This window comes from Trachinotus anak, unplaced genomic scaffold, assembly GCF_046630095.1.
Source record: "Trachinotus anak isolate AG129_WGS33_773 ecotype Australia unplaced genomic scaffold, CSIRO_AGI_Tana_v1 ptg000012l, whole genome shotgun sequence".
Taxonomy (NCBI): domain Eukaryota; kingdom Metazoa; phylum Chordata; class Actinopteri; order Carangiformes; family Carangidae; genus Trachinotus; species Trachinotus anak.
Genome location: NW_027273863.1, coordinates 583659 through 607692, shown reverse-complemented (window position 1 = coordinate 607692; position 24034 = coordinate 583659). Strand labels below are relative to the sequence as shown.

The 24034-nt window shown below is 40.5% G+C and overlaps 1 protein-coding gene across 2 annotated transcripts; it reads right to left on the bottom strand.

The window, feature by feature from the left end:
- Nucleotides 1-703: 703 nt before the first annotated feature.
- LOC139629012 (polypyrimidine tract-binding protein 2-like) lies at nucleotides 704-23265 on the bottom strand. Of its 2 annotated transcripts, none has more exons than XM_071491338.1 (17): nucleotides 23129-23265; nucleotides 20369-20390; nucleotides 19907-19958; nucleotides 19130-19293; nucleotides 18877-18948; nucleotides 18545-18616; nucleotides 18290-18448; nucleotides 17770-17880; nucleotides 16966-17134; nucleotides 14601-14678; nucleotides 13529-13641; nucleotides 10536-10569; nucleotides 8636-8728; nucleotides 8135-8251; nucleotides 4552-4651; nucleotides 4337-4414; nucleotides 704-4185 (listed from the first exon to the last, which is right to left on the bottom strand). In XM_071491338.1, the coding sequence occupies exons 1-17, from the start codon at nucleotides 23134-23136 to the stop codon at nucleotides 4056-4058; spliced, it is 1572 nt and encodes a 523-aa protein (XP_071347439.1). In that variant the 5' UTR covers nucleotides 23137-23265; the 3' UTR covers nucleotides 704-4055. The 2 variants fall into 2 exon arrangements, with proteins under 2 accessions (XP_071347439.1, XP_071347440.1); XM_071491339.1 differs by lacking the exon at nucleotides 23129-23265 and adding an exon at nucleotides 22855-23056.
- Between the last annotated feature and the right edge of the window lie 769 nt (nucleotides 23266-24034).

The window sequence follows — 24034 nt, the reverse complement described above, 5'->3', positions numbered from 1 at the left end:
CTGTGAACAGACACATTTGGATCTGTTGTGCAATGTGCAGCTTCACTGTGGCATGTCAAGGGCTCAAGGCCTGATAACAAAGAAGAGACAAGAGCTGTTCTTTAATTTCCCCGTTCAGGTCTATCCTGTTGGTATGATGATAGACAAGCTAGTTTCATTGGTACCAGGAACAGGAGAATGGAACAAGTAAGGCAAGTATGGAAGTCCAAAGTGTTCAATATTAATTAAAAAAAAGACATTATGAAATAATCATACAGATAAGTTGTGTAAAAATATATTACTCAACCAACAATTATGAAATTATTGAGGCAAATGTTATTTCATCATTCATTTTCACAAGGGATTTCTATTGGTTTTCATTTTTAACAAACAGTAACATAACTATTTTCCCAATGACAGTAGTTTTACTTTGTTGTGTCACTTTTCATACGACACATTTTACATCATAATATCAATTTTTATGACAGTGATGCCACCGTCCTCTCACCGTTCAGCCAATCACGTCACCCCATAGTGTGACCACACTGCCACACTTCATGTTTCAGCAGAAATACAGAAGGACCACGACGTCAACAGATAGAGGTGAGAGCAGAGAGACAGAAGTGAACAAAGAGAGAGAAGTTTATTGACAGGCTGACAGGTTAAGACAGATGAAAGCAGAGGTCTGACCCAGTCCCAACACACACAATTTAACCTGGGCTCCTTGGTAGAAAAGGCATGTTTAATTTGTGCTAATTTGAAATGTTATGACAAAAAATTAAATAAAATAAAAACTGAATTCAAGTAAAGAAATTACAACCATCCCCTAAAAGAACAATCAAAAAAAGACTTTGGACATGACCTGAGTTCAAACATAGACACAATCCTCTGTGCATCTGTGTTTGACAAAAGGTTAATGTCTGTTTTTAGAAAATTAACACAGCAATCTGTTTCTTCAGGTTTACAACACTGGATCAACAAACATTACCAGTAAAATTAAATGTTTAAAGACACAGAAGAATCAATAAAAATATCAGACTACAGACTAAAGGCGCATGTACTTTGGTCCCAACAGGTCTCCTCCAAAATCAGAGACCAAGACCAGAATCACATGTTGAGACCTTGTCTCAAAAGAAAGTAATAGCATGCACCCTCTGTTTGTGTGTGTTGCTCTCTCTATCTGTGTGTGTGTGTGTGTGCACAGCAATGGTTTTCAAAAGACCGGGATGGGATTTCAACATTACAGATGCCTGTATTTGTCAAGGAAAGCTCCACCTTCAATATTATTACAATGTGTTAATGTCAATACATTCCGGGTTATTTTGTCAAGGAAGTTTGGGGAGTACTCAATTGTCCTCAACAGGCATCATTAGCTTCAAATTATGATTCACATTTTCCATTATGCCTTTAAACATCCCCATACTATGGCCATGATGAACCTGCTGCTTTTAATCAAATGGGCATCACGTATAAACGGCCTCAGAGTGATTGTTCACAGTTCACAAAAAATGTCTCTTGAAACTGGAAATTGCACCACACAGAGTCTATTCTATCTCCTTTGAGGATTTCTTGGTACTGAAATCCTCAAATTTGAGTTATGTCTGGTGTTTAAACATTTTAAATGATTGTGTGTAGTGCAGCAACATTTTGAAAGCTGCGAGCTGTTTCAGTGTAGGTTGCTAGAATACAAAGCAACTTTAGATGCTGGTCATATTTACATTGTAGCTGAGAGGAGAGAACAAAGTGAATCACACTTCAGTGAAAACACCCTCTACTCCTTTATGTTTGTAGCTTGGATGAAATGTCCAAGATATCAGTTTTTTTTAAGTTTTTTTTTTTTTTTTATTTGAACGCACCAAAGTGCACAAACAAACAGGAAGAGGTCTAGAGGAGTGAATCAGCACACTGAGGATGTGTGTGTCAGCAACGGCACTGTCCAATACAAATCTTCAAATGACAAAAGGGAAGAGGAGTGACATAACTGATGATGAAAACTGGTCATGTCAGATGTTGGGTTGGAGTTACTACCACAGAGAATGAGGAGTAACTGAACAATGGCAGTTTGGGGTTGATACTGACATTTGCTTGGGAACAGAAAAGGTTCAGGTAGCAACACAATGTACAGCAAAATATGAATTACAGGAACTCAAGCCTCAACAGAGGAACAAGGAAGTCTGCTGCCATTCCGACAAGTGAGAAAGTCTTTTTCACCTCTGACCACAGTGTGCCTTGTTGCACCTGTAACCAAAAGTGATGTCACAATGTACTGACACACCCAGGAGTACACCTCTACATCACTGCAGCCAGGTGAAAAGGTAAACCTCTGGAGATCAGGAGAGATGAGATTTTCAGCTGGTGTTCAGCTGCTCTTACGTGTTATAGGGATAAAAGGCAGGAATCTGTAAACTTTGCAAACTGTCTACGGGCTGGGGTTTGGGTAAGTACTGCTCCTCATGGTCAAGAGTTTACTTTGTGAAATTAGGTTTTTCTGAATATTTTAACTGAAACTTAATGTTTAATTTTTGTATCGCTCATCTCTATTGCTTTTGAACATTATACATCACTTTTCCAGAAAGGTTTGGTTATATTTTTCAAATCTTCCTTGAGACAACCCCCCCCTCCAAGAACTGATTGCCATCAGTGTTTATAAAAACAATAACAACAAAATGCTGAAAATAAATAATTACTTACACATATAACAACGTGCATAAAAGCATACCTACATACCTGCATTTCAAAGAAGAAAAAAAAAAGCAATGCAAATGGGGTACAGTCTCACTTGGTAAATGCCAAACATAACAAGTTAGGTTATCAGGTACTGATTCCAAAAATGTAAGAAATGAATCCCATATTTTAAGAAATTTTGATGGTGTATATAAGCCTTTCAATTGCTCAGTAGGAAGAAAGCTCATTAATCCAAAGGTTCAAAGACGGACCACAAACACTTCTCTAATATCTAGCAATAAGACACTTCACTTGCGATGGGCAAAGGTTAATCAATTTACTTTCATGAGTTCTTAGTGCCAGTGCTTTTGGAATAAGAAGACCAAGAAGCAAGAATAAAAAATGATGGGTGTACAGGGATTTCTTTGTGGATGCTAATGAAAATTCTGTTGATTATTCCTTTCCAATCTTTCCTTTTGCACAGTGGTCTGACTTTGCCAGTTCTTTAATGATACTTAAAGCAGGGCTTTGATATGACTGAATCTTAGAGCAAATGAAACTTTGTATTTGAAAATATTTGAACAAATGAGCTTGTTGATTATATTATATTGTTGATTTTGACTGATTGAACCCATAACCTCAGATTAATCAAAGTAGGTAGTGAACATTTTAGATCTGAGAGATATAAGAGAATGTCATCAGCAAATATAGAAATCTGATGCTCTTGGCCTGAAATGTTAATTCCCTCTATCCCTGGATGATTTCTGATTGCTGTTGCCAGAGGTTAAAGGGTCAACACAGTTAACATTGGAGACAATGAACAACCTTGGTGAATGCCCTGCGACAGACTGAAGGACTCTAAAGTAAAATTATTTCTAACAACTTCAGCTAATGGTTCACAGTACAGTATTCATCCACTGACAAAATTCAGGACCAGATCCACAGAGTATATCACATAAATAAGGCCATTCAACTCTATTGAATGTCTTTTCAGTGTCCAATTGTAGAATGCAGTTGTCTTTAGCATCTTTCTTTTAGTGGATGATATTCAGTACTCGTCATATATATTATGAAAGGCCTGCCTCTTCTTCACAAATCCGTTTTAGTCATTCTTGATGATCGCTGGAAGATGGTTTTCTAAATCTCAAGGTAAGCACCTTTGGCAAATATTTTAACATCTGTGTTAATTAAGGAGACCAGTCTGTATGATTCACATTTAGTTTGTGGCATCACAATGTTTAATTGTTTTTCCATTTTAATCTTAAACTTTGTATATTGAGACACATTTTGTGTGTTGTACTACTTAATTTGAGATTTGGGGATAACAGACAAGGTTAACAGAACACAATGAAAAGAGGGAAAATGGGAGTGACTCGACTCGCTCGCTCGGGTTTAGGAATCGGGTGTGAGGGTTAGATGGTGGACTTTGAAAAGGAAACTTTTAGATGGTGATTCCCTCCCATGTCATAGTTGTGAAGATCCATCAGTGCTTGGATTGCCTCCTCTACTGACGACATCTGGATCAAGGCCATTTTACGGTCCCTGATGAGGGAAGAGCAGAGACAAACAGCTGAATTTTATGCAAAGTAACCATAAAAGTTCATATTTCTAGTCTGGGAAGTCAGTGGCACTATTTACTTCCCAGGAAGGTCAGCTCAGAACAATACAAGCTTCACATTGAACTGTTTCTTACTGGAAGAACTTGAAGGCCTTGACAGTTCCTCCACTGTTAGAGAACAGAAGACGTAGATCATCCTCTCCAACACCATCCCTGGGCATGCAAAAGACAAACATGAATCACCATGAAAGAAAGCAGTGTAAAGTCAAAAAGACTGCAACACTAATTGAATTATTTATATACAAACTTATACAAAAAGGAAAGAATTTGACTGAGATGTGTTGTAGTACCGGATATTGGAGAGATGAAGTGTTGCAGAGGGAGGAAAGATATTCTGGAAGTTCTTGGATCCTGGCTTCTTAAAGCGATGCAGTGGAGAACCAGAGAAATCTGTCCAACAGAAATAAAATACTGACGTAATGACAACCATAATGTTGGGTGAAATATTATTATCATTATTATTAGAATTTAGGCCTTAACACTGTATATTATTGTTTATACCCAACCTTTAAATATTGAGAAAACAAAAATAAACCTGGGGTGCAAAAACTCTTGATTACATTAAGAGTCAATAAATGCAGCAGATAGATATACTGTATTTTTCATTCCACACATTCTTTTTGTCAAAGCCCGGGGGGGCCTACATTACCCACGATGTAACTCAACTGCTGACAGTTAGATTAGAAATTCTCATGTGTTTTCTTCATTTCCAAACAGGAGATGGCAATCTCATGTTTTTCTCTCGTTTCAAGCTGACTGTAGAGAACGTGACATTTTACCATTGTACCAACTGAGCACAGTCTACCCAACAGAAACAAACCAACAGAAGGATTGCCTATTACAGGGCTGTGCCTACTGGCAAAATTATGTCACCTGTCTCTATATTACAGTTTCTTTAGCCATGACATATTTGAAAAACAATTCAACATGACCTAGCAGCCTGGTGGATGAGGAGCTGGTGCCAAAGAAATCCAACAAATCTGTTGAACCACCTTAAAAGGAAGCACCTGAAGGAACTGTCGAATGTTTCATTCAGGTTGGTACAGCCCCATTTATCTATGTCTTATGAGGCCGCAAAACATAAACAGGTTTTTATTGAGTGACACATCAGAGCAGTCAAAAAACATTCAATAACAGCAGAAAACAATGTTAAGTGAGGTGACTGAGGCAGTCACACTCTATCTAGCTAACGATGTGGTGCTGTTCAAAGCTGTGGACAATGTGGGATTTAAGACACATATACACATCGGCTCAAATGTAATTGATCATTATGTTTCGAAACCTAAGGCTGAAACGATTCCTTGAAAAACTTATTCAACTCAATTAATAAAAGTCATCAAGGCAAATTCTTTGCATCAAAGCTTTGTTTAATCCAAATAAAAGCTCAGTGGTCACAGTTAGAGATGAAACAGTGACTGGTTTCAAGCTAAATCACAGTGAAAAGGCCCAAAGGTTAGTATTAATTATCACGATAACCCTTTGTTACCGCAGTTAATTACTGTGGCTAATTTAACTTGCATTAGGTTCTGTAGCATCAACCAGCAACAGTCTCCCAGATGCAGGCAGAGCAAAAAACTTGTGTTTGTTATGTGTCAGTTGCAAAATGTCAGAAGGCAGTGACAGTGGAGATTTTTCAGCCTCTAATACCTTTTCGCACAAAAGTTAGTGAGTGTAAAAGTATTTTTTTAAAGAGCGAGTAATTCCACAAAAAAAAAAAAGAGTTTGTTCTTCTGTTCAGAGCGATGTCATCACATGCACACACACACACACACAAACGCAGGGGAGAAGAGTGAGCTGCGTTTAATTTTGACAGATAACACTGGGGAACAGAATTTTTGTTGAGTTAGGTCTGACAGCTGTTTTTAACTCATTTTTGGGTGCGGAATCCAAAACCGATCTCAGTTTTTCTCTATCACGTCAAGTTTTTGAACTATAGGATCCCCGTTTTCTTAAAACATATGAAAAATACTGTACTAAGATGGAATAGTTCCAAGCTTTGAAAACTAAAAAAACAGCATAAAACGAAATAGCCCATGGTTACAAGGTTAAGAGAAAAGCCAGCACGAATCCTCTTAATTCCTACTATGCCAGCTTTCTGTTTGCAGATATTGATAGTACTGACCAATGGTCCCTCTCAGCTGCGCGCCTGCGCAGTCGCGCACTGCTCACACATTCTCAGTGCACAAGAAAATCTATACAGCGCATAAAATAAAATTCAACATAAACTGTAAATTAATTAGAGCAATAACATTTTTTCTGTAACTTTTTGCAGTGTAACACAGTGAGTGACAGATGCCCAGCCAATGATACGATACGGTTCACTTCCGCTACGCAGCCAATCACAGCATTGACATTGCTTGTGTAGGTGCCCTTCCCATACGCGCCGCACAAGTTAGCGAGCTAACAACAGTGCACTTCATTTTCAGTGGGTCAAATCACTGACATTAAAAGTAAACGAATGGAAATTACTGCTGTAATTTGATTCTTTTAATAAGCCATGTAACTTGCTATGATCCCAGGTGTTGATCAGGTGTGATACTGGTGTGTGGCCACAGCGGGCACATCTGGTGTTGCTCACCATGGCCCTCAGTGTGCTCAGGGAGCGTGTGTGTGCCCAGACACATGGAACATTAGAGGGAACATTGGTACTGACCTATTGGGAGCCGCACACTCCTCTCACCACACTGTCTCATTGTGACTGCACAAACAAGTTCAATTCAATTCAATTTTATTTGTATAGCGCCAAATCATAATATACATTATCTCAAGGCTCTTTACAGGGTAAGGTCAAGACCTTACTTTGTTACAGAGAAAAACCCAACAGTTCCCACAACGAGCAAGCGCTTGGTGACAGGGGGGAGGAAAAACTCCCTTTTAACAGGAAGAAACCTCCAACAGAACCGGGCTCAGGGTGGGGGGCCGTCTGCCTCGACCGGTTGGGTTGATGTAAGTTGCCACGTAGCTGTTGATGAGTCCAATCGTGATCAGCTGGCAAGTCTTACTACAGCTAATCAGTGGAACTTTGCTTATCTGGAGGGTGAGCTGTGGAGAAAAAACTTGACGTGCTAGAAAAAAACTGACTGCAGTTTTGGAATCAGCATGCCAATTTTAGTTTTAATTAGCATAAAAATCTAACTCAACAGAATTTTTTTTCAAATTGTTCCCCAGTGTAATGTAACAATTTAAGCAATAAAAATTTTGAATTTTCTTAAAAAGAAACCAATTAGCTGTTCATTTTAAGAAAGCTGTTCTATTATTTTTTATATATTTCTATATTCCACATATTTGTTATATATAATTCTTATTTCTCGTGTCTTTTTCTCTAATAAGACAAAAGTTGTTCTTACCCGATTACTTGATGGAATAATTGGTAGAATACTCGATTACTTAAATTAAAATATTCGATCATTGCAGCCCTACTGAAACCATTAGCTTACTTGGTCAAAGGCTTTCTTAGCATTTAAGGCCTGAGCTGTGACTACATCTTTAGACCTACACATGTTATACAGTACCTCCTTAAACCTACTCAAATTAAAGCTGGAACTTGGTACTTCAATGTAGTTTCCATTATTTTATTTCAAATTGAATATGTTGAAGCACAGAGACTAAGTAACAAAAATGTGTAACTGTCCAAATACTTACAGTCTGGACATGACTCAAATGTTTGGGAAGCTATTTTTGAACAGTTTACGAGGAACACTGGATTTTAAGGACTTTATGTTGCTATTTCATTTGAAGACTTGCCTTGGTCCTGTGAATGTCAGTAGAATGTAAGTTACTGACTTACAATTTATCAGGCAACATCACAACTTGCATAATAAGCTATTGCATAGATACTGACAAGTTCACCCTCTAGAATGCAGATCCTCTTACCTTTAGTTAGTAGTTGGTCATCCAGTCCTTCCCTGGGTAAAGCCACAGTTTGATGTTTTGATAGTGTCACTCTCATCACTTTACCAAACACCTTTTGACCATTCAAGTGGCTCATAGCTACAGATTAGAAAGACAGAGATCATGAGCAGGTGAGACATCTAAAAGCCTGACATCAGGGTGATACATCCACATCCATACTGCAAAAATGAACACACACACACACACACACACACACACACACACACACACACACACACACACACACACACACACACACACACACACACATATAATGTTCATTTCACAATATGGTTAGACTGAGCACTAATTGATGTAAATATTGTGTCAAAAAGCTCTAGTAGACCTTATACTTCATTCCCACTCAATGTGGAAAATTCTTTTCAGAGAAAACTTACATGAATTTCTTGACATTCATGCAACTTTCTCATACCTGGGACCTGCACGTGACCTCATCAGGATATTATAACACACAAAACTCACCCAGCTGGGCCTGGTTGCCATCAGACAGTTGGATGAGGGCACTGTCCTTTTTGTTGTAGAGGATCTTCACCCTCTGGACATCACCATAGACTCCTAAAGGTTAAGAGAGTGCAAGAGAGAGAGAGAGGTAGACCAAGAGAGGGAGAGAGCAAGCAAGAGAGAGAGCAGGGTAGAGGAGAGGATGAGGAGGAGGACAGAACAGACAGAGCAGGAGAGATGAAGCCGGCGAAGATAAAAAAAAGGAGAGGTGTGAAGGATGAGAGGAATAAAGTTAGTGCCAGAAAGACAAATGAAAAGAAAAGATGGAATCTTCTGATTTGACTAGAACTAGAAACTCATTCAAACTCTTCTGTATAACCAAGTAGTCTGAGCAGTGAGAGAAGTCAGACACCTCAGCGGAGGCATCTGGCTGACTGTTAATGTTTAGGATTAACAGCATGGGCACAATTCACAAATCCAACTTGATTAGGTGATTAAAATGTAAAACTATAAATGAACATTGTAGGAGAGAGATACGCACTAACCTAAGACAGGACATACTATATGAGGGAACATCTACAGTAAATGCACAGAGAAGACCTAAAAAGATCATGTTTCTTTAGGCCTTTGAGGAAGATCATTTTAGTCTCTGAGGACGTCCCAAAGTGCATAAAACTGCTCCTGCAAGTGTCACGACAAATATGTAAAAAATTGGTGGTGGACGGTTTAATGTGACCCTTATGATATAATTTAGGTGACTGGGTGGCAGGTAATCCCAAATACAAAGTTGTAGAATTCAATGAAAAGGTGTAGCATGACTGCACATGATTAATACAAAATCTAGAGAGAGAGGCAAACAGGAGAAGAGACGCAGATGATTTCAAAGCTAGAATGAGTCTTAGTGAGTAATCTGGGATATTGTGATCAACTTAACTGTTAATGTGGTGAGAACATAAACACTAAAATAATCCTTGTGTCCCTGGTAGAATGAAGGCTCCAGTGTTGTACATAGACTTCCACAAACAGTCCACTGACTGACTGGTTTTGAGTGCTGTGAACAACAGTCTTTCTTTCTGCAATTATCTGTGGCCAAGTAGAGAGACTGCCTCACAAAGAGCATTATTTACTAAATTAAATGAAGAACCAGAATGAAATCATTCATAGATTGTAATAGTTAAGAATGCCACAAGAGAAAGGATTTCTACTCAGAGGTTTGTGAGCATCTGAGCTTAGTCAGCCATCTTTTTTTTCAAACTGGGTAACAGATCGTAAATGGAACCTGCTGTCGGACCTCCTCCTTCCTCTTCCTCCCTTCATCTAACAGATTAGATCCTCATCATTTCTTTTCTGCCATTAGCTCTCTGAAGAATTCTGTTTCTGTGCTAATTATTGTTACTGCCAACTGTAGCTGCTTCTCATAAAAATATTTGACAGCAGCTTTTGTGAGGCAGCTGTGAAAGTGCTCCTCGGTATCTGTTTTCTTCAAATCAGTCCAAATCTTGATTTGGAGGTTTCATACCAAATTTTCGTTAGGGTTAGGGTTAGGGCATGGAAACTTTAAGGCATGGAAACTGAGGAAAGCACGGCACAATGTTTAGATGCAGTTTTGGAGTGGAATCTCAACCTACAAACTGAATCTGGTTTAGCTTTTATGTTTCGACAACACAAATGATTTTGGTGTCTCTGTTCTCATCAGCTAAGAGATAAGCCAACCAAGCGCTAAGTCTCTCAGACTCACTATTTTATTGGTGTAGAGACAGAAGCAGATTTTAACTCTGTAGTGTACAATATGATAGAGGGAGGCTTAGAGACACAGAAAGATATAGAGGAAAATGCGTGTCCACGACATCACTGAAGAGAGCGAACAAAACAGGATCAACAGAGAGAGATATACAGATAGAATAGTAGAGGTTGAACATACCGAAGAGGGTAAAGAGACTTTGAGGCGTGACCATCTTTAGAGAGAGAGACCGCAGAGCAGAGGACAGGAAGAGGAGGAGCAGAGGAGGAAGAAGAAGGAGAGACGAAGGTAGAGATCAGACCGCCCAGCGTTGGACGAGGGGTAGGTGGTGGTTTCCATGATGAGGAGGAGTGGAGCAAAGATGGAAGGCATGGGGGAAGAGGGGGTTTGGAGAGTGGATCAAAACGGCAAAGCCAAAGTCAGGTTAGACCAGAATAAGAAAAGTCAAGTGAGGAAAAGGAGATGAAAGAAAATAGGGGTAAACATACATCAGAGGGGGGAGGGGGGGGTTCAGAGAAGTGCACGACGTTAAAGGATGTATGGCCAAAAGGAGAGACAAATGGAGAGAAAATAAATGTGTGAAGGGAGGAGCAGAGGAGGGAGGAAAGGAGGGGGTGGGGGGAGGGGACACAAAAACCAAAGCAGAGGTCAGTAAACAGAGCATCAGTGGGATATCAACGGAGTCTGAATGATCGCTGGTTTGTTTCCACACACACACACACACACAATATTTCCAGTTTTGTTAACACATGTACACGTGCGCGTGCACACGCACGCACGCACACACACACACACACACACACACACACACACACACACACACACACACACACACACACACACTTGTACTTTGTATTTTTGTGAGGACACTCATTGACATAATGCATTCCCTAGCCCCTTACCCTAACCTTAACCATCACACCTGAGAGCCTAACCCTAACCCTGATCCTAACCTTAACCTAAACCTAATTCTAACCATAACTCTGAAACCAAGTCTTAACCCTCAACATGTGATTTGAAGGTGTCTCAAAAAGTGAGGACCGGCCAAAATGTCCTCACTTTCCCAAAATGTCCTCACTCTGTTAGTAAAATACTTTTTTTTGGTTCTTACTATGTAGCAAGTACAAGTACAAGTACAAGTACAAGTACAAGTACAAGTACACACACACACACACACACACACACACACACACACACACACACACACACACACACACACACACACACACACAACTGGATGCATTTATCAGTGAGGATAATAAGGATGGGAGGAAGGTAGAAAATAATGCATTTAATAATGGATGGATGAATATATCAGGAAATCAATAAGTGAATGAAAGACTGAGTGGCAGGAGATACCAAACCAGAGGGGGGGGGGGGGGGGGGGGCAGCACCATGAAGCAAACGGCCAACCAGATCACATGTAACTGGAGGTAAATGGTGGCAGGAGAACTGTCTATGACTGACAGATCAGACAAACACATGTACAGTTACATGTAAAGGAATTGTACATAACAATGCAACTTCAGTTTGATTGCTTCAAAAGTTTTTTTTTTCTAAGATAGAAAATCCTCAAGCACAACTGATAAAAATCTTAATACTTGAAGATGAGTCAATCTGAACAAATTTCTTTTTACTCAGCAGGATCCATCCTTCCATAAGACCTGTGTCATCTTGGCATAAAGCAATCACCTTTGACTGGATCATTCCAGATACTGTTATGAGTCCACTGCTGACACAAGAAATTCATGTTGTGACATGTTAATTTACACAATCACCAACATAGTTGAAAATCAGAGATAATTGGTCCTGCAGAATTCATCACCTAACTGTCAAGTTAAAACAGTTGGCATGGAGGTGAATACGCTAAAAGGCAATGTGTTCATTTTCACCAAAATAAGAGGTTCAGGCAAAGAGGGTCTGCAACACAGGCAGGGGCTCAACCAACATGACCTTTGGAGTCCAGCTCAGTTGCAGCTATCCTCTCAATAAAAGATATGACTCCCCATCATCACTGGCAGATGTTTTAACCGTGTTAAACTATTTCATTTGAATCTTGGTCTTAATCAACTTGTTTGTCAAACTGAATTAGATTAGAGATTAGTTTGTGTTTGGAGTATCTGTAGCCGTGCTACCTGGAAATAGGGGTCTGTATGAAAATGACTAACATCTGTTAGTCTGCCCATTTGAGAGAGTATGAACAAGTAAATGAAAAAGCACCACCTGGATTCAACATTCACAACATGAAAAGTGGCCACACCACACTCAACCACTACCTAGCCACTGGACTGTGTTGAGCATGCTCCCAAGTACAGGAGCTGCTGCTGTCAAGCTGATGACTGGTGTTGTCAAACAGCTGGGATACAGCTGCTGCACCGAGACTTTACCAGCAGGGGGCAGAAGTGTGAAAACCGCTCTCCACAGAGGTGTGAGGGGAGAGAGAGAGAGAGAGAGAGAGAGAGAGAGAGAGAGAGAGAGAGAGAGAGAGAGAGAGAGAGAGAGCTCTGATAGAGAGATGGAACATACAGAAATAAGTAACAGGTACAGTAGATTCAGAGATACATGTGACAGAGCAGGCACACATTTACAATAATTATCAGAAAATTAAGAGAATAAACAGAAATCAGTGATAAAAATATACAGTTGTATGAAAAGATTTGGTCACTGCTGGATAAATTGCATATATTGTTGATTTTTTAGGTGAAGAGAAGAAAATAAAATTCCTGCAGCAAAGAGATACTGAAGATGATTTCTTCAAATGTTTCTTTGTATTTCATGAAATTTAAAAAAAAAATAGAAAAAACTAAACAGTAGCTGTGGCATTTGTATAAGTTTGGGAGCCCTATTCAGTCGATACTTGGTAAACAACACCCCCCCCCCACCGCCCCTTTTTTTGCAGAAATGCTTGGAAATACTCTTTATATTATATAACTTTAGTACTCTAAGACTTAAGAGTATTACATGGACTTCACCTTGGTGGAAGATGCATGATAAATCATGCTGTAAAGTAGGCTAAGCACACATGCAACCATACATCCACACACAAATTCACACTACTAGCAGTTACTCTAGAAAATCATTCAGCACAGTCTGTTCAAAAGCTGAGGTGAGTTACTTGAGAGAGAGCTGGGAAATGCTCATTCACAGTTAAGTTATGTGTATGGTCAGTGTACCTCTTCATTTAGATTGGATGCCAACAGGACTCCTGAGACTCCAGACCCAGACAGAGCGACACGACCTGCAGCTGCTGCTGCCGCTGCTGCGGCGCTTAGAGGACTGATGGCTCCTGATAGAAAAGCACAAGACAGGAAACAGATCGGAGTCAAACATAGAACAGCACAAAACTAGATGAGGGTAGTAAAAAGACTGCTCCTGTTAACATCAACTAATCAATGCAAAAAATTAATCAACTTTTGTCAAGACTAATAGGCCCTCTTCAATAGATTAACTGATTCTAAATATTGTCAGTTAGAATGAAATATACACAACTCTGTTTAACAATTACCCGACCATGCAACAGCACCGCAATACATGCATGAACATCAGAATGAGAGAAGAAAAGAAAAAAGAAACCCAAACGCACAATTTCAGAGGGTAAAAATGGTCCACACAGCTGCTTCAGTCATTTCAGTAATGAACATCATACACACTGTAACGTAGAAACCATTAAGTATTCTGAGCCTGATGTTTGCAAACTGTGTAAATGACTGAAATCTTTGATGGCTCATTCCTTTCTACCACAACTATGTGCTCAGTGTAATTAAAGATGATGCATCTCCCACTTGAAATGTAATCAAAGCCTGAATGACATACAAAGACAGTAAAGAGAGGGAGGGACAGGCTGCATTTGTTTTATATGTTAATATGCAGTAAAATGTGATTTGCTTTGAAAGCTTGGTTATTTAAGTACAATTACACAAATAACAATCTTGAACAATCTTGGTGAAAAAAAATGGAAATGAAAAATCTGTGCCTTTGGTCATGTAGGAACCTCAATTTTAACTAAGATTCATAGGATTGTTAAGACCTGCACACACATTTATCAGCTGTAACTGTCCATAGCTGCTTACTGTACCACTTTTTGATCCAAATATATTATTACAATTAATTCAGGCTGGTGTCTTCCTGTACACAAGCAGGAAAGTATACAGTAAGTATGTTAATGTCATGAAATAACCAGGTAATTACCAATCTTAAGTCTGAGTGATGGACAAACAGTATTATGAAAACAGAAAAGATAAGTACCTCCACCCTGTGAGAGGGAGAGAGAAGATGAGTAACTTCCTCCACTTGAGTAGGAAGCTAGTGCTCCAGATGGGGTACCTACAAGACAATGACAACTACATTTATAACACAAAATACATATCTAACCTAGCACAATACAGTCATCACAAGAAACCAAACCCATCTAAGTCAGAAATATTAAAACTGTAACAGTATTAAACCAAAATGAGTAAATATTGTCATTACATCAAATATCTAACTAACAGTGCAGTACTGCTATACTGTGGTTTGGAAAGTGTTCAGACCCCACAATAAAGCGTTCAAAAGAACTCCCACTGAACAGGGAGGTGACTACTGACCATTTCAGTTATAACTGAACCATGTGAACTCTGTTGCAATTGTTATGGAAACAAAAATAACTGTGTGTTTTAACACTGTAACAGACCAATCGTGAAGTCACCAACTGGTTTGTAGGCTAGCATTCTGAAGCCTCTAGTTTGGCATTTTGGCCATTGCTATCTTGATTTTTTGAAACCAGAAGAAACCATATATTTGGACAAGAGGTTGGAGCTGAGGAAGAGTGAAGGGTTGATCTGACCTGAGACCAAGGACACTATGTATGCCCACTTTTACTGGCACACTGACGTAATAATAATTATTTTTTAAACATCGTTACGTGTCAAGTGAGTGTCTGTGGTGAGTAGTAAACATGAAGCCTTAGGTTTACCACTTGTTACCTGGCCTGGCATTTAATTCAAGTTTTTTCTTTGTCACTTATATATTGACATGTAGGCCGTTTACAGATTACAGAATGCTGAATTTTTTAAGGTCCTGATTTGTAGTTGGTCCTAATCTGTTGCAGGTTTTACTGGTACCCAGCATTAAACTTTAAGAGCAACTTAAAATGCACTAAAGAAAACTAGTAAAAAAACAACCTATAGATAGATAGATAAAATACTTTATTAAATTCAGATTCAAGTTCATAATTTCAAAGCTTTGTCTTAAAATAAAGAAAGACAAAGAGAGAATTTCATACTAAAAGACTTTGGAAGGTGCCTACCACACACTGACTGACTATTTTGTATCCAGTCATTTACACTGGAAGCCTATTAGGAAGTGATTTTTCTGGTAGCACATGGGGGCACCTGCCTTGTGTTTTAAGACAGACTTTAAAAATGTGAGCTTATCCTTTAAGCATAAACATGGCACAGAAGACGTTATAAGAAGTCATTTGTGAAGAAACAAAGACACCATTTCTTTGTTACAGAATTAAAGCAAACATGACTGTAAAATATATAAATTATATTGACGTACCTTCCAGCATGAGCTTAATCTACTAATGCACTTCAAAATGTTCTAATACACATTAGTATCAGACAGCTAACACGTGCACTACACTGAAAATCTGTCCCCAGTTGGCCAAGAAGTCATGCTCAGTGTTACTCAGCTTACTTTTTGGCCAGTACTTCATCAAACAAAGCTCCCTGAGACAGACACAGCACTTTGGAGAATGGAAACAGACAATAGGGGAGAGACAGGCTCTTTCCCCATGAGCCCTTCATTACAGAGTGCCACTCTGCATGAAGTCACGACGGTGGCCATGGAAAACACACAATGAGCGTAAAGATGGACAATTTCCTACGTAAAGTTATCGAAGATGCAAGCACACCGGGGGTACAAAACGAAGAAGAATTTAGATCTTGTGTGTAGATTAACATGTAAATTTGTTTCTGTGCCTTTAAGGGCGATTTCAGCACATTCTTAATCCCAGTGTTTCTAGTTTGGAGAGTACATTTACAGCAGACTCAGCAAGTTTTCAGCAGAAATTTTGTGCAGCACAAATGTCATGGTAATGTTACTTAGAGTCCATTTTATGTATTCTGGGTTGGTGGTACACTGCCGTTGTGTGTCATGTTAGCAGGCCAAAACTGACTCATGTATGTCAAAGTTTCGTGGGTGTTTCAAAAATAGGTTCTGGAAATGCCAGGACAAGTGTCACAAATTTACATTCAAGTGGCCGTTTTACTGGTTTCCAGAAAGTTGTTTTATTTCTAAATAAGTCCACCATGACACTGTAGCAAATTATTTTCTTTGTGGGAGTGGGAAACCAATCATACGTTTTTTTTTCTATCGCGCTGCACCTCCACTGAGGCACACTCACTGTTGAAGGGCATTAAGTGAACATTTAATATGACCATCGTAATGTACAAACCGAGACTGTATTGGTTGGAAGGTCTTTGAGTGAGATACGACTGTGCAGCACAACCAGCCATGAAAATGAAGTTGAAAGGGAGGTCTTCATTTCATTTCATTTAATGGGGCCTCGGGTTTAAGTGAGGATATGAATGGATGCGGTGCAGATAGATCAGGTTAGCAGAATATTTACCCAATAAAGAATGATCCTTGTTAGTTGCCTCTCCGTCTCCAGTAGGAAGGTCAGGTCTTGTGTAATCTCGACTCTTATCGTTGTTGTATTTGACATTGAGGTTGACCAGTTTACTGAAGTCTATCCGCAGAGTACAGCATGAATTATAGATGTTCTGTCCATCCAAAGACTGGTGTGAAGGAGAGTGAGAAGCAGAAAGAAACACAATATGTTTCAACAGCGTTTTTCAGATACAGTACAATGGCAAGGAAAAGTAGGTAAAAACTTTTGGCATGTATAAATTTGTCTTAAAATATGGTCAGATCTTCATCCAAGTTTCAGTCATAGACATAAACAATATATTTTGACTAATAGCACAAAAATCTTTGTATGGTTCTTGTCAATATTTAACATCATTCAAATATTCATACTGTCGCTTGGATAAAGTGTGTGAACTCCTTGGATGAGTCAAGAGTTAGAAAAACCTGGAGTTCAATCAATGAAACCAGATTGGAGGTGTGGGTTAGAGCTACTTATATTAGTAGAAAACACATCTGAGTCTCTCGTCTGTAGTCCCAATCAATCTCATTCAAAATTCCACACAGTCTGGGGGTGTCAGAGGGGTTTGCCACACCTTCTCCTTCCCTGATAATCCTTAAACTGGTGATATTTGTTAGCATGAGCCGGCTTTACTGTCTCTCACTGCTACTGTGCCCCTTTACCCAGCTCCCCCCTTCTCTTCTCTCCCCTGTCCCGCCCCCCACCTTGTTGATTGCTAACTAAATACACATGGAAGACTGATTTAAAAAGTGTGTGTGATCCTACCAGTTTGGCTTGCTGTGCGTTGACAGGGTCACTGAACTGCAGAAGAGCCTGAAACTGGTTGTTCTTGGTGAAGGTTATAATCTTCATCACAGTCCCAAACTTACTGAAGATCTGCAAGAGTCAACATAAATCAGAATAACACAGACATGTGGTCAAGCTTGTTTACCTGCACTTTTAACATTCTAGTTTAAAGCTATGTGACATATGAATATTATCACAAGTAGAGATCATAAATTACGGGCTTCTGAAAGGCCGCATGTCTCTGAGAGGTTAGCTTTAGGTGTGATCATTAATGTAGTAAGGGCTGTCCCAGAATCAGGATTTTCAGAGTTGAATTGGTATTTCTAACAGATGCATTGGTGAGGGTGGGGTTGTGGTTCATTGGTTCGTGCTTTTTCTTAAATATATTTTTCCATAATGAACACTCAGCCAAGATGAACCAGACATCAGGAAAAAGGTAAAACTGGACGATGGGGCTGTGTGTACCAGTCAGACTGGTAGATTTGTGTAAAGGTTTTACCTGTTGTAGAACGTCCAGTGTCACAGGATAAAACATGTTGTCAATAATAATTCGCAGCACAGGGCTGGGGGGTGGAGCGAGGTCAAGAACTCCTGGGTCAGAAGATGGAGAGCTTCCGTCCTGAACTGCTGACACTGCCTGCAGCACTGCCTGAGCTCTCTGGGTGGAAACACATGGTGAGGAAAGAGCATCAGTCTAACCATCTGGTTTCCTTGAAGCATAGTGTCAAAAGTACAAATATATCGATGTGTATACCTGGTTCAGTGCTGAGTCTGTCTTCAGTTCCTTATGGTTGGAGTACTGGATGAAGACAGGTGTGTTTCTGACCTGAACAGAATGAGGCCCACATAATAAGTAGTTCAGTTAGTACTTACAACAAAACAGCTGATCTAGAGGAGTACTTATTACTATAGTATTACACAATTACTCAGTGCTCTCTCTCTCTCAAAATTTGGTAGTCTGTGCCAATACCTACAAAATTCCATTACTCTCCACACACACACACACACACACACACACACACACACACACACACACGCACTAAACTATGAAGATATTAATTTAAAAAGCCAGCATGGATTTCAGACCTGTGGTGTGACAGCTGTGTAGTAGTTCACCATAGTGATGGCTGCCTCCTCTGTACCTAGCTCCAGAAATGCCTGGGGAAAAAAAACAGTAAAACTGCTTTTGAAGAACAACAAATCATGACCAGGACAATATGTCACTGCCTTTTTCTTGTTTAGAAAAGGAAAAATTATTCATTTGACCTTAAATGTTGTTGTGATTACTACAGTTTTACTCTAGTACTTGTTGACGGTACAGAGTTTTGTTATGGCTTACCTGGTTTTTCCCCTTAAGCATCAGTATGTTGGTGACCTTTCCAAAGGGCAGCCCCAGAGCAATCACTTCCGTCTCTGACACTTCATTGGGAAGTTTCCTGATGTGCAGAACTCTGGAGGGAGGTGATTCGTCCAGACGCTGTTTCTTACTGTCACTGCCATTCGCTGAACATGGACGGACACACACACACAAATTTAAAGAGGATTAATTGTCATATCACACCATTATTCTAGAGCAATAGCCCTCGTCACCATTTTACTCCCACTTGTGAACAAGAGCTTGAGTTTTCCAGCAGAGAACCATGGCGTCAGATTGGATTTAGGGCTTTATAAAGACATGTTAAAAAAAGTCTTCAAACTATTTATTTTATTCCTTCTAAAAATATTTTGTTGCCCTTACAGTGGCATCCCTACAGGCTTTGATCTTTTCAATCTCATTCCATTTCTGATCTGTATCATGTGATCTACGACGTAAAGCCCATCAATGAGCAAGTCTGAATACACCGTAGCTCACTCACACTCTGACTTATGAATTTAGCTTGTTTTTAAATCATACTCTGGTTCTCTGGTTATTCAGCTGCCAAAATGAATGAATATCTTCCAGGTGTCTGATCATCTGTGCAGACATGTCATTCAATATCTGAACGCAGTGATATGTTCAGATATGTGATGATCAGTCTGCGTCACCACTTCCCTTCACTGAAGACATTATGAATTACTGCTTCAAATGGCGGTGGGTGTTGTTTGCAGATCCCATCAGGGTTAAGGGTGATCTTACCGGTCATAGAGTTGGGGCTGCTACCATACATGTTGAGCTCATCTGAGCCTCTCTGGAAAGTTCAGAAAAAACAGAAAAACACGTTAAACTTTCAATTATATCTCACAAATTCTAAAATTGTCACTATTATAAACACAGATATGTAATAATGCCAAACATTCATCAAACATGTATAATCTGTATATTGTATACAATCTGCAACAAAATAACATAACACATGCACATAACAGCAGTAAATGACATCATTATAAATTAAAATGACAGTTTTATTCTTAGTATAAATATATTATTTTTAACACAAAACTTTATAGTGTGTTATCTTGTAAAGTCCCATCCAGGTATTGTTTCGTTTGATCTGCCGTATCCTAAAATCCACCAACGGTACATCCAGCCTATTCTGGGTCAATTTCATGCAGACATAGAAAATGTGTGTAATATTTGTAAATAAGTGAGACAGCTTGCCTTCACACCAACCGCAACATCTCTGCCAATGGGAGGAATGCAGGAAGATTAAAAAAAAGAAAAAGAAGAGAAAATAATGTTATTTCAAATTTGCAATAAAGTGCAATTATTTAACGTTGAAGGAGAGGGAAGGGAAATTGATGAGGATGACCTGGGTGAAAGTGTGGCATATTACTTTAAGTGTGTCAAAAAAAGTCAAAGCTTGAGTTTAAATGAAACTCATGCAGTTATAGGCGTTTAAATGTTATTTTTTTTTTCATATTTCTGGTTCTTAATGCACAGAGAAGCACATACAACCAAAAATTATCATTCAAAAATATAACAAAGAGCTCAAAGTTTCCTCTACCATTGCTTTACCCCCCAACAATACCCTCACTCCGGAAGAGACCAAAAAAAAAAAAGTAATTTAAGCTGTTTCGCCAATTTATGTGAACTTGTTTTACTTCAGCTCAGTGTGACAGTTGCTACTGTGCAACTTTGCATGTAATTAGTACATTGCTGCCTCCCACTGTTGTAGCTACGTCACTGCCTCTTTAAATCTGTGAGGGCTCCACCAGTCAGCAAGGTGTATTGAAAAATCCATACTGTGGGGCAAATTTATACAGGTGTACTTTCTGTACCATTTATACTCTCCACCCCTACCACCAATACACTTTACTGTCATTAAAAAGATTGATAGGACAATACTGACTGTTGAGGAGACCCTGTATTTAGCCTCTGCAAGGTCATTATCAAAGCCACTGATTTCATCTAGTCCCTTACTGCTCCTGCAGGTTGTGGCAATTGGTCATTGGAGCTGCTGGAATCACATGAGGCCAAGTTTTTACGACCAGCGTTTCTTGCAATCAAATGAGGCCGAGTGTGAATGGTTGATTCTTCTTGGAAGGGATGAAAGAACAGCACTGTAGGCCTCCCTCTCTGTTGAGGGATGGTTTCTGATCTTTCAAACCATCCATCCTCTCTTTCTACAATACGTACATGGTTGTACAATGAAGGTGTGTCTCTTATTCTTCAGATGTAGGTAAACTGCTGACTCTTGGCCTGAGGTGTTGGCTGAGGTGATGAGCCATGTGTTTGTTCATCGGTTGTTTGGTTTCACCAATTTATATGCATACACTAGATTACTTTTCTGGGTGTGTACTGTAAAATCTTTTGGATCACACATCCAAAAGATCACACACCACACACCAAGAAAAGGTCAGTAACAGCTTTGATAAAAATAAAAAAAAAATCTACTCATGTCATCAGAAACTGTCAAATGACAAGTTTTAGCTGAATATGCATGAAGGTTGTTGTTATGAATATAGTATGTGATAATATTAAAATAGCCACTTGTAAACAGTCTGAAAGTGCCATATTATGATCTTTTTCAATACATGATATTGACGCAGCTTCTCAATTGTGAGGATCTTCCTTTATCTTACATGATAGTAAACTAATTACAGTATCCTTAGTTTTTTGCGTCTACGGATTTTTACTGTTTTGAACAAGATATTAAACACATCACCCTCCAACACCTCTCCCTCATGCACTCATGCAAACACACTGACAACAGACAGGCCTGCGGCCCGTCAGTGGGGGCCAGCTCAGCGTCCCGCCTCCATGCTGGGGGTTATGTTCAGGTTAAGGTATGAGGAAACACACTTCCACACAACCGGGCGTGAAGCCGTGAAGCCGCATATATTGTTCAGCGCTTGGAAATAAAGATACTTTGCATTCGGCTATTTAATATTAATTTAAGGAAGCATCAGCAGCCCCGCCCCGTGCAGCTGCCGCCACAAACACCGTAACACACCTAACAAAGAGCTTGATACAATTAAAATAAGCGACGCCATGTATCCTGCAAGCACTTAACGCACACACAGCAGACTGACCGACAGACTGACGGACAGACTGACCGGCAGACTGACCGGCAGACTGACGGACAGACTGACCGGCAGACTGACGGACAGACTGACCGGCAGACTGACCGGCAGACTGACGGACAGACTGACCGGCAGACTGACCGGCAGACTGACCGGCAGACTGACGGACAGACTGACCGGCAGACTGACCGGCAGACTGACCGACAGACTGACCGGCAGACTGACGGACAGACTGACCGACAGACTGACGGACAGACTGACCGGCAGACTGACGGACAGACTGACGGACAGACTGACCGGCAGACTGACCGACAGACTGACGGACAGACTGACCGGCAGACTGACGGACAGACTGACGGACAGACTGACCGGCAGACTGACCGGCAGACTGACGGACAGACTGACGGACAGACTGACGGACAGACTGACCGACAGACTGACGGACAGACTGACGGACAGACTGACGGACAGACTGACCGGCAGACTGACCGGCAGACTGACGGACAGACTGACCGACAGACTGACGGACAGACTGACGGACAGACTGACCGGCAGACTGACCGGGTTAAGGCTGATCTCAGGCAGAGGGAAAGGAGACCCTGGGGCGGGCTGCATCATTACCTTTTATCAACGAGCTACTACACATTACATAAGTGCGGAGACAGGACGTCGCCGCCACTGCGCATCAGCAAGACAAGCGGGGCAACGACAGCGCACCGCGGTCCTCGGGAGGGACCGAGTCCCGTCGGGCGGAGCTCAGTTAGCACACCCTGTAGCACACCCTGTAGCACACCCTGTAGCACACCCTGAGCTGGGCGCTGCACTCGGCTCACTCTGTCCCTGACACAAGCACAGCCGCAGCCAGAGGCACTGACGGAAACGTGAACTGCTTTACCCGTCCATTGCAGCTCTTTGTCCGCTTCTGTCCGTCTGTTACTTCAGCCCGCTTCGCTGCCTGGACAAGCGTGAGCAAAATGGGGGTTCTTCTTCCCGGTGCCTTCTCCGGGCTCCTGCCACCACCAGCCCCAGCAGGCGCGTTACCGCCGCCCGCTGGTTAGGAGGGGGGCAGAGCCCGGAGCCTCTGGGGCATTATAATTCAAAGAGGTCATTTTAACCTACATTAACTCAAATCAAGGTCTATTTTGCTTTTGCAAAACTATTTTGCTCCTCAAGACTTAAAAGGGACATTCCTGTCAAGGACTGGACCTTGCAGTCAAACAAGTAAACCTGTGCCTCTCATTTACCTTCATGAGAAAATGAGAGAATTATAACTAGAAATTATCTGGAGGCATTTTGCATGTGCCTGCTGCTTGGTGCATGTCAGTCCACTGTTTGTACAGGTGGATGTGAGGGAGCACTGCATGGCAGACACCGCAAGTGACGGCATCATTCATCCAGGAGTACCTGAGGCATTGATGGTGATCCTTTTTGTGGCACATAGTCCTACTACCATATCAAGCAGAGGTACTGGGGCTTCGTATGACCAGTACAAGTAGTGATGGCAGTAGCTAAATCATGGAGGCACACACACACACACACACACACACACACACACACACACACACACACACACACACACACACACACAAACACGTTTTGGGTTAAGATAAGGGTTGAGGTTAGGCATTTAATTAGTTGATGGTTAAGGTTAGTGTAAGGGTATAGGAAATTAATTACTGTATGCCAGTGACGAGTCTCCTAAAAGATAGCTGTGCAAATGTGTTTGTCAGTGTGTGTGTGTCTGTGTGTGGTGGTAGAAACTGCCCAGGCTGTCTACAACAGAGCCTCCAGTCAGCTTGTG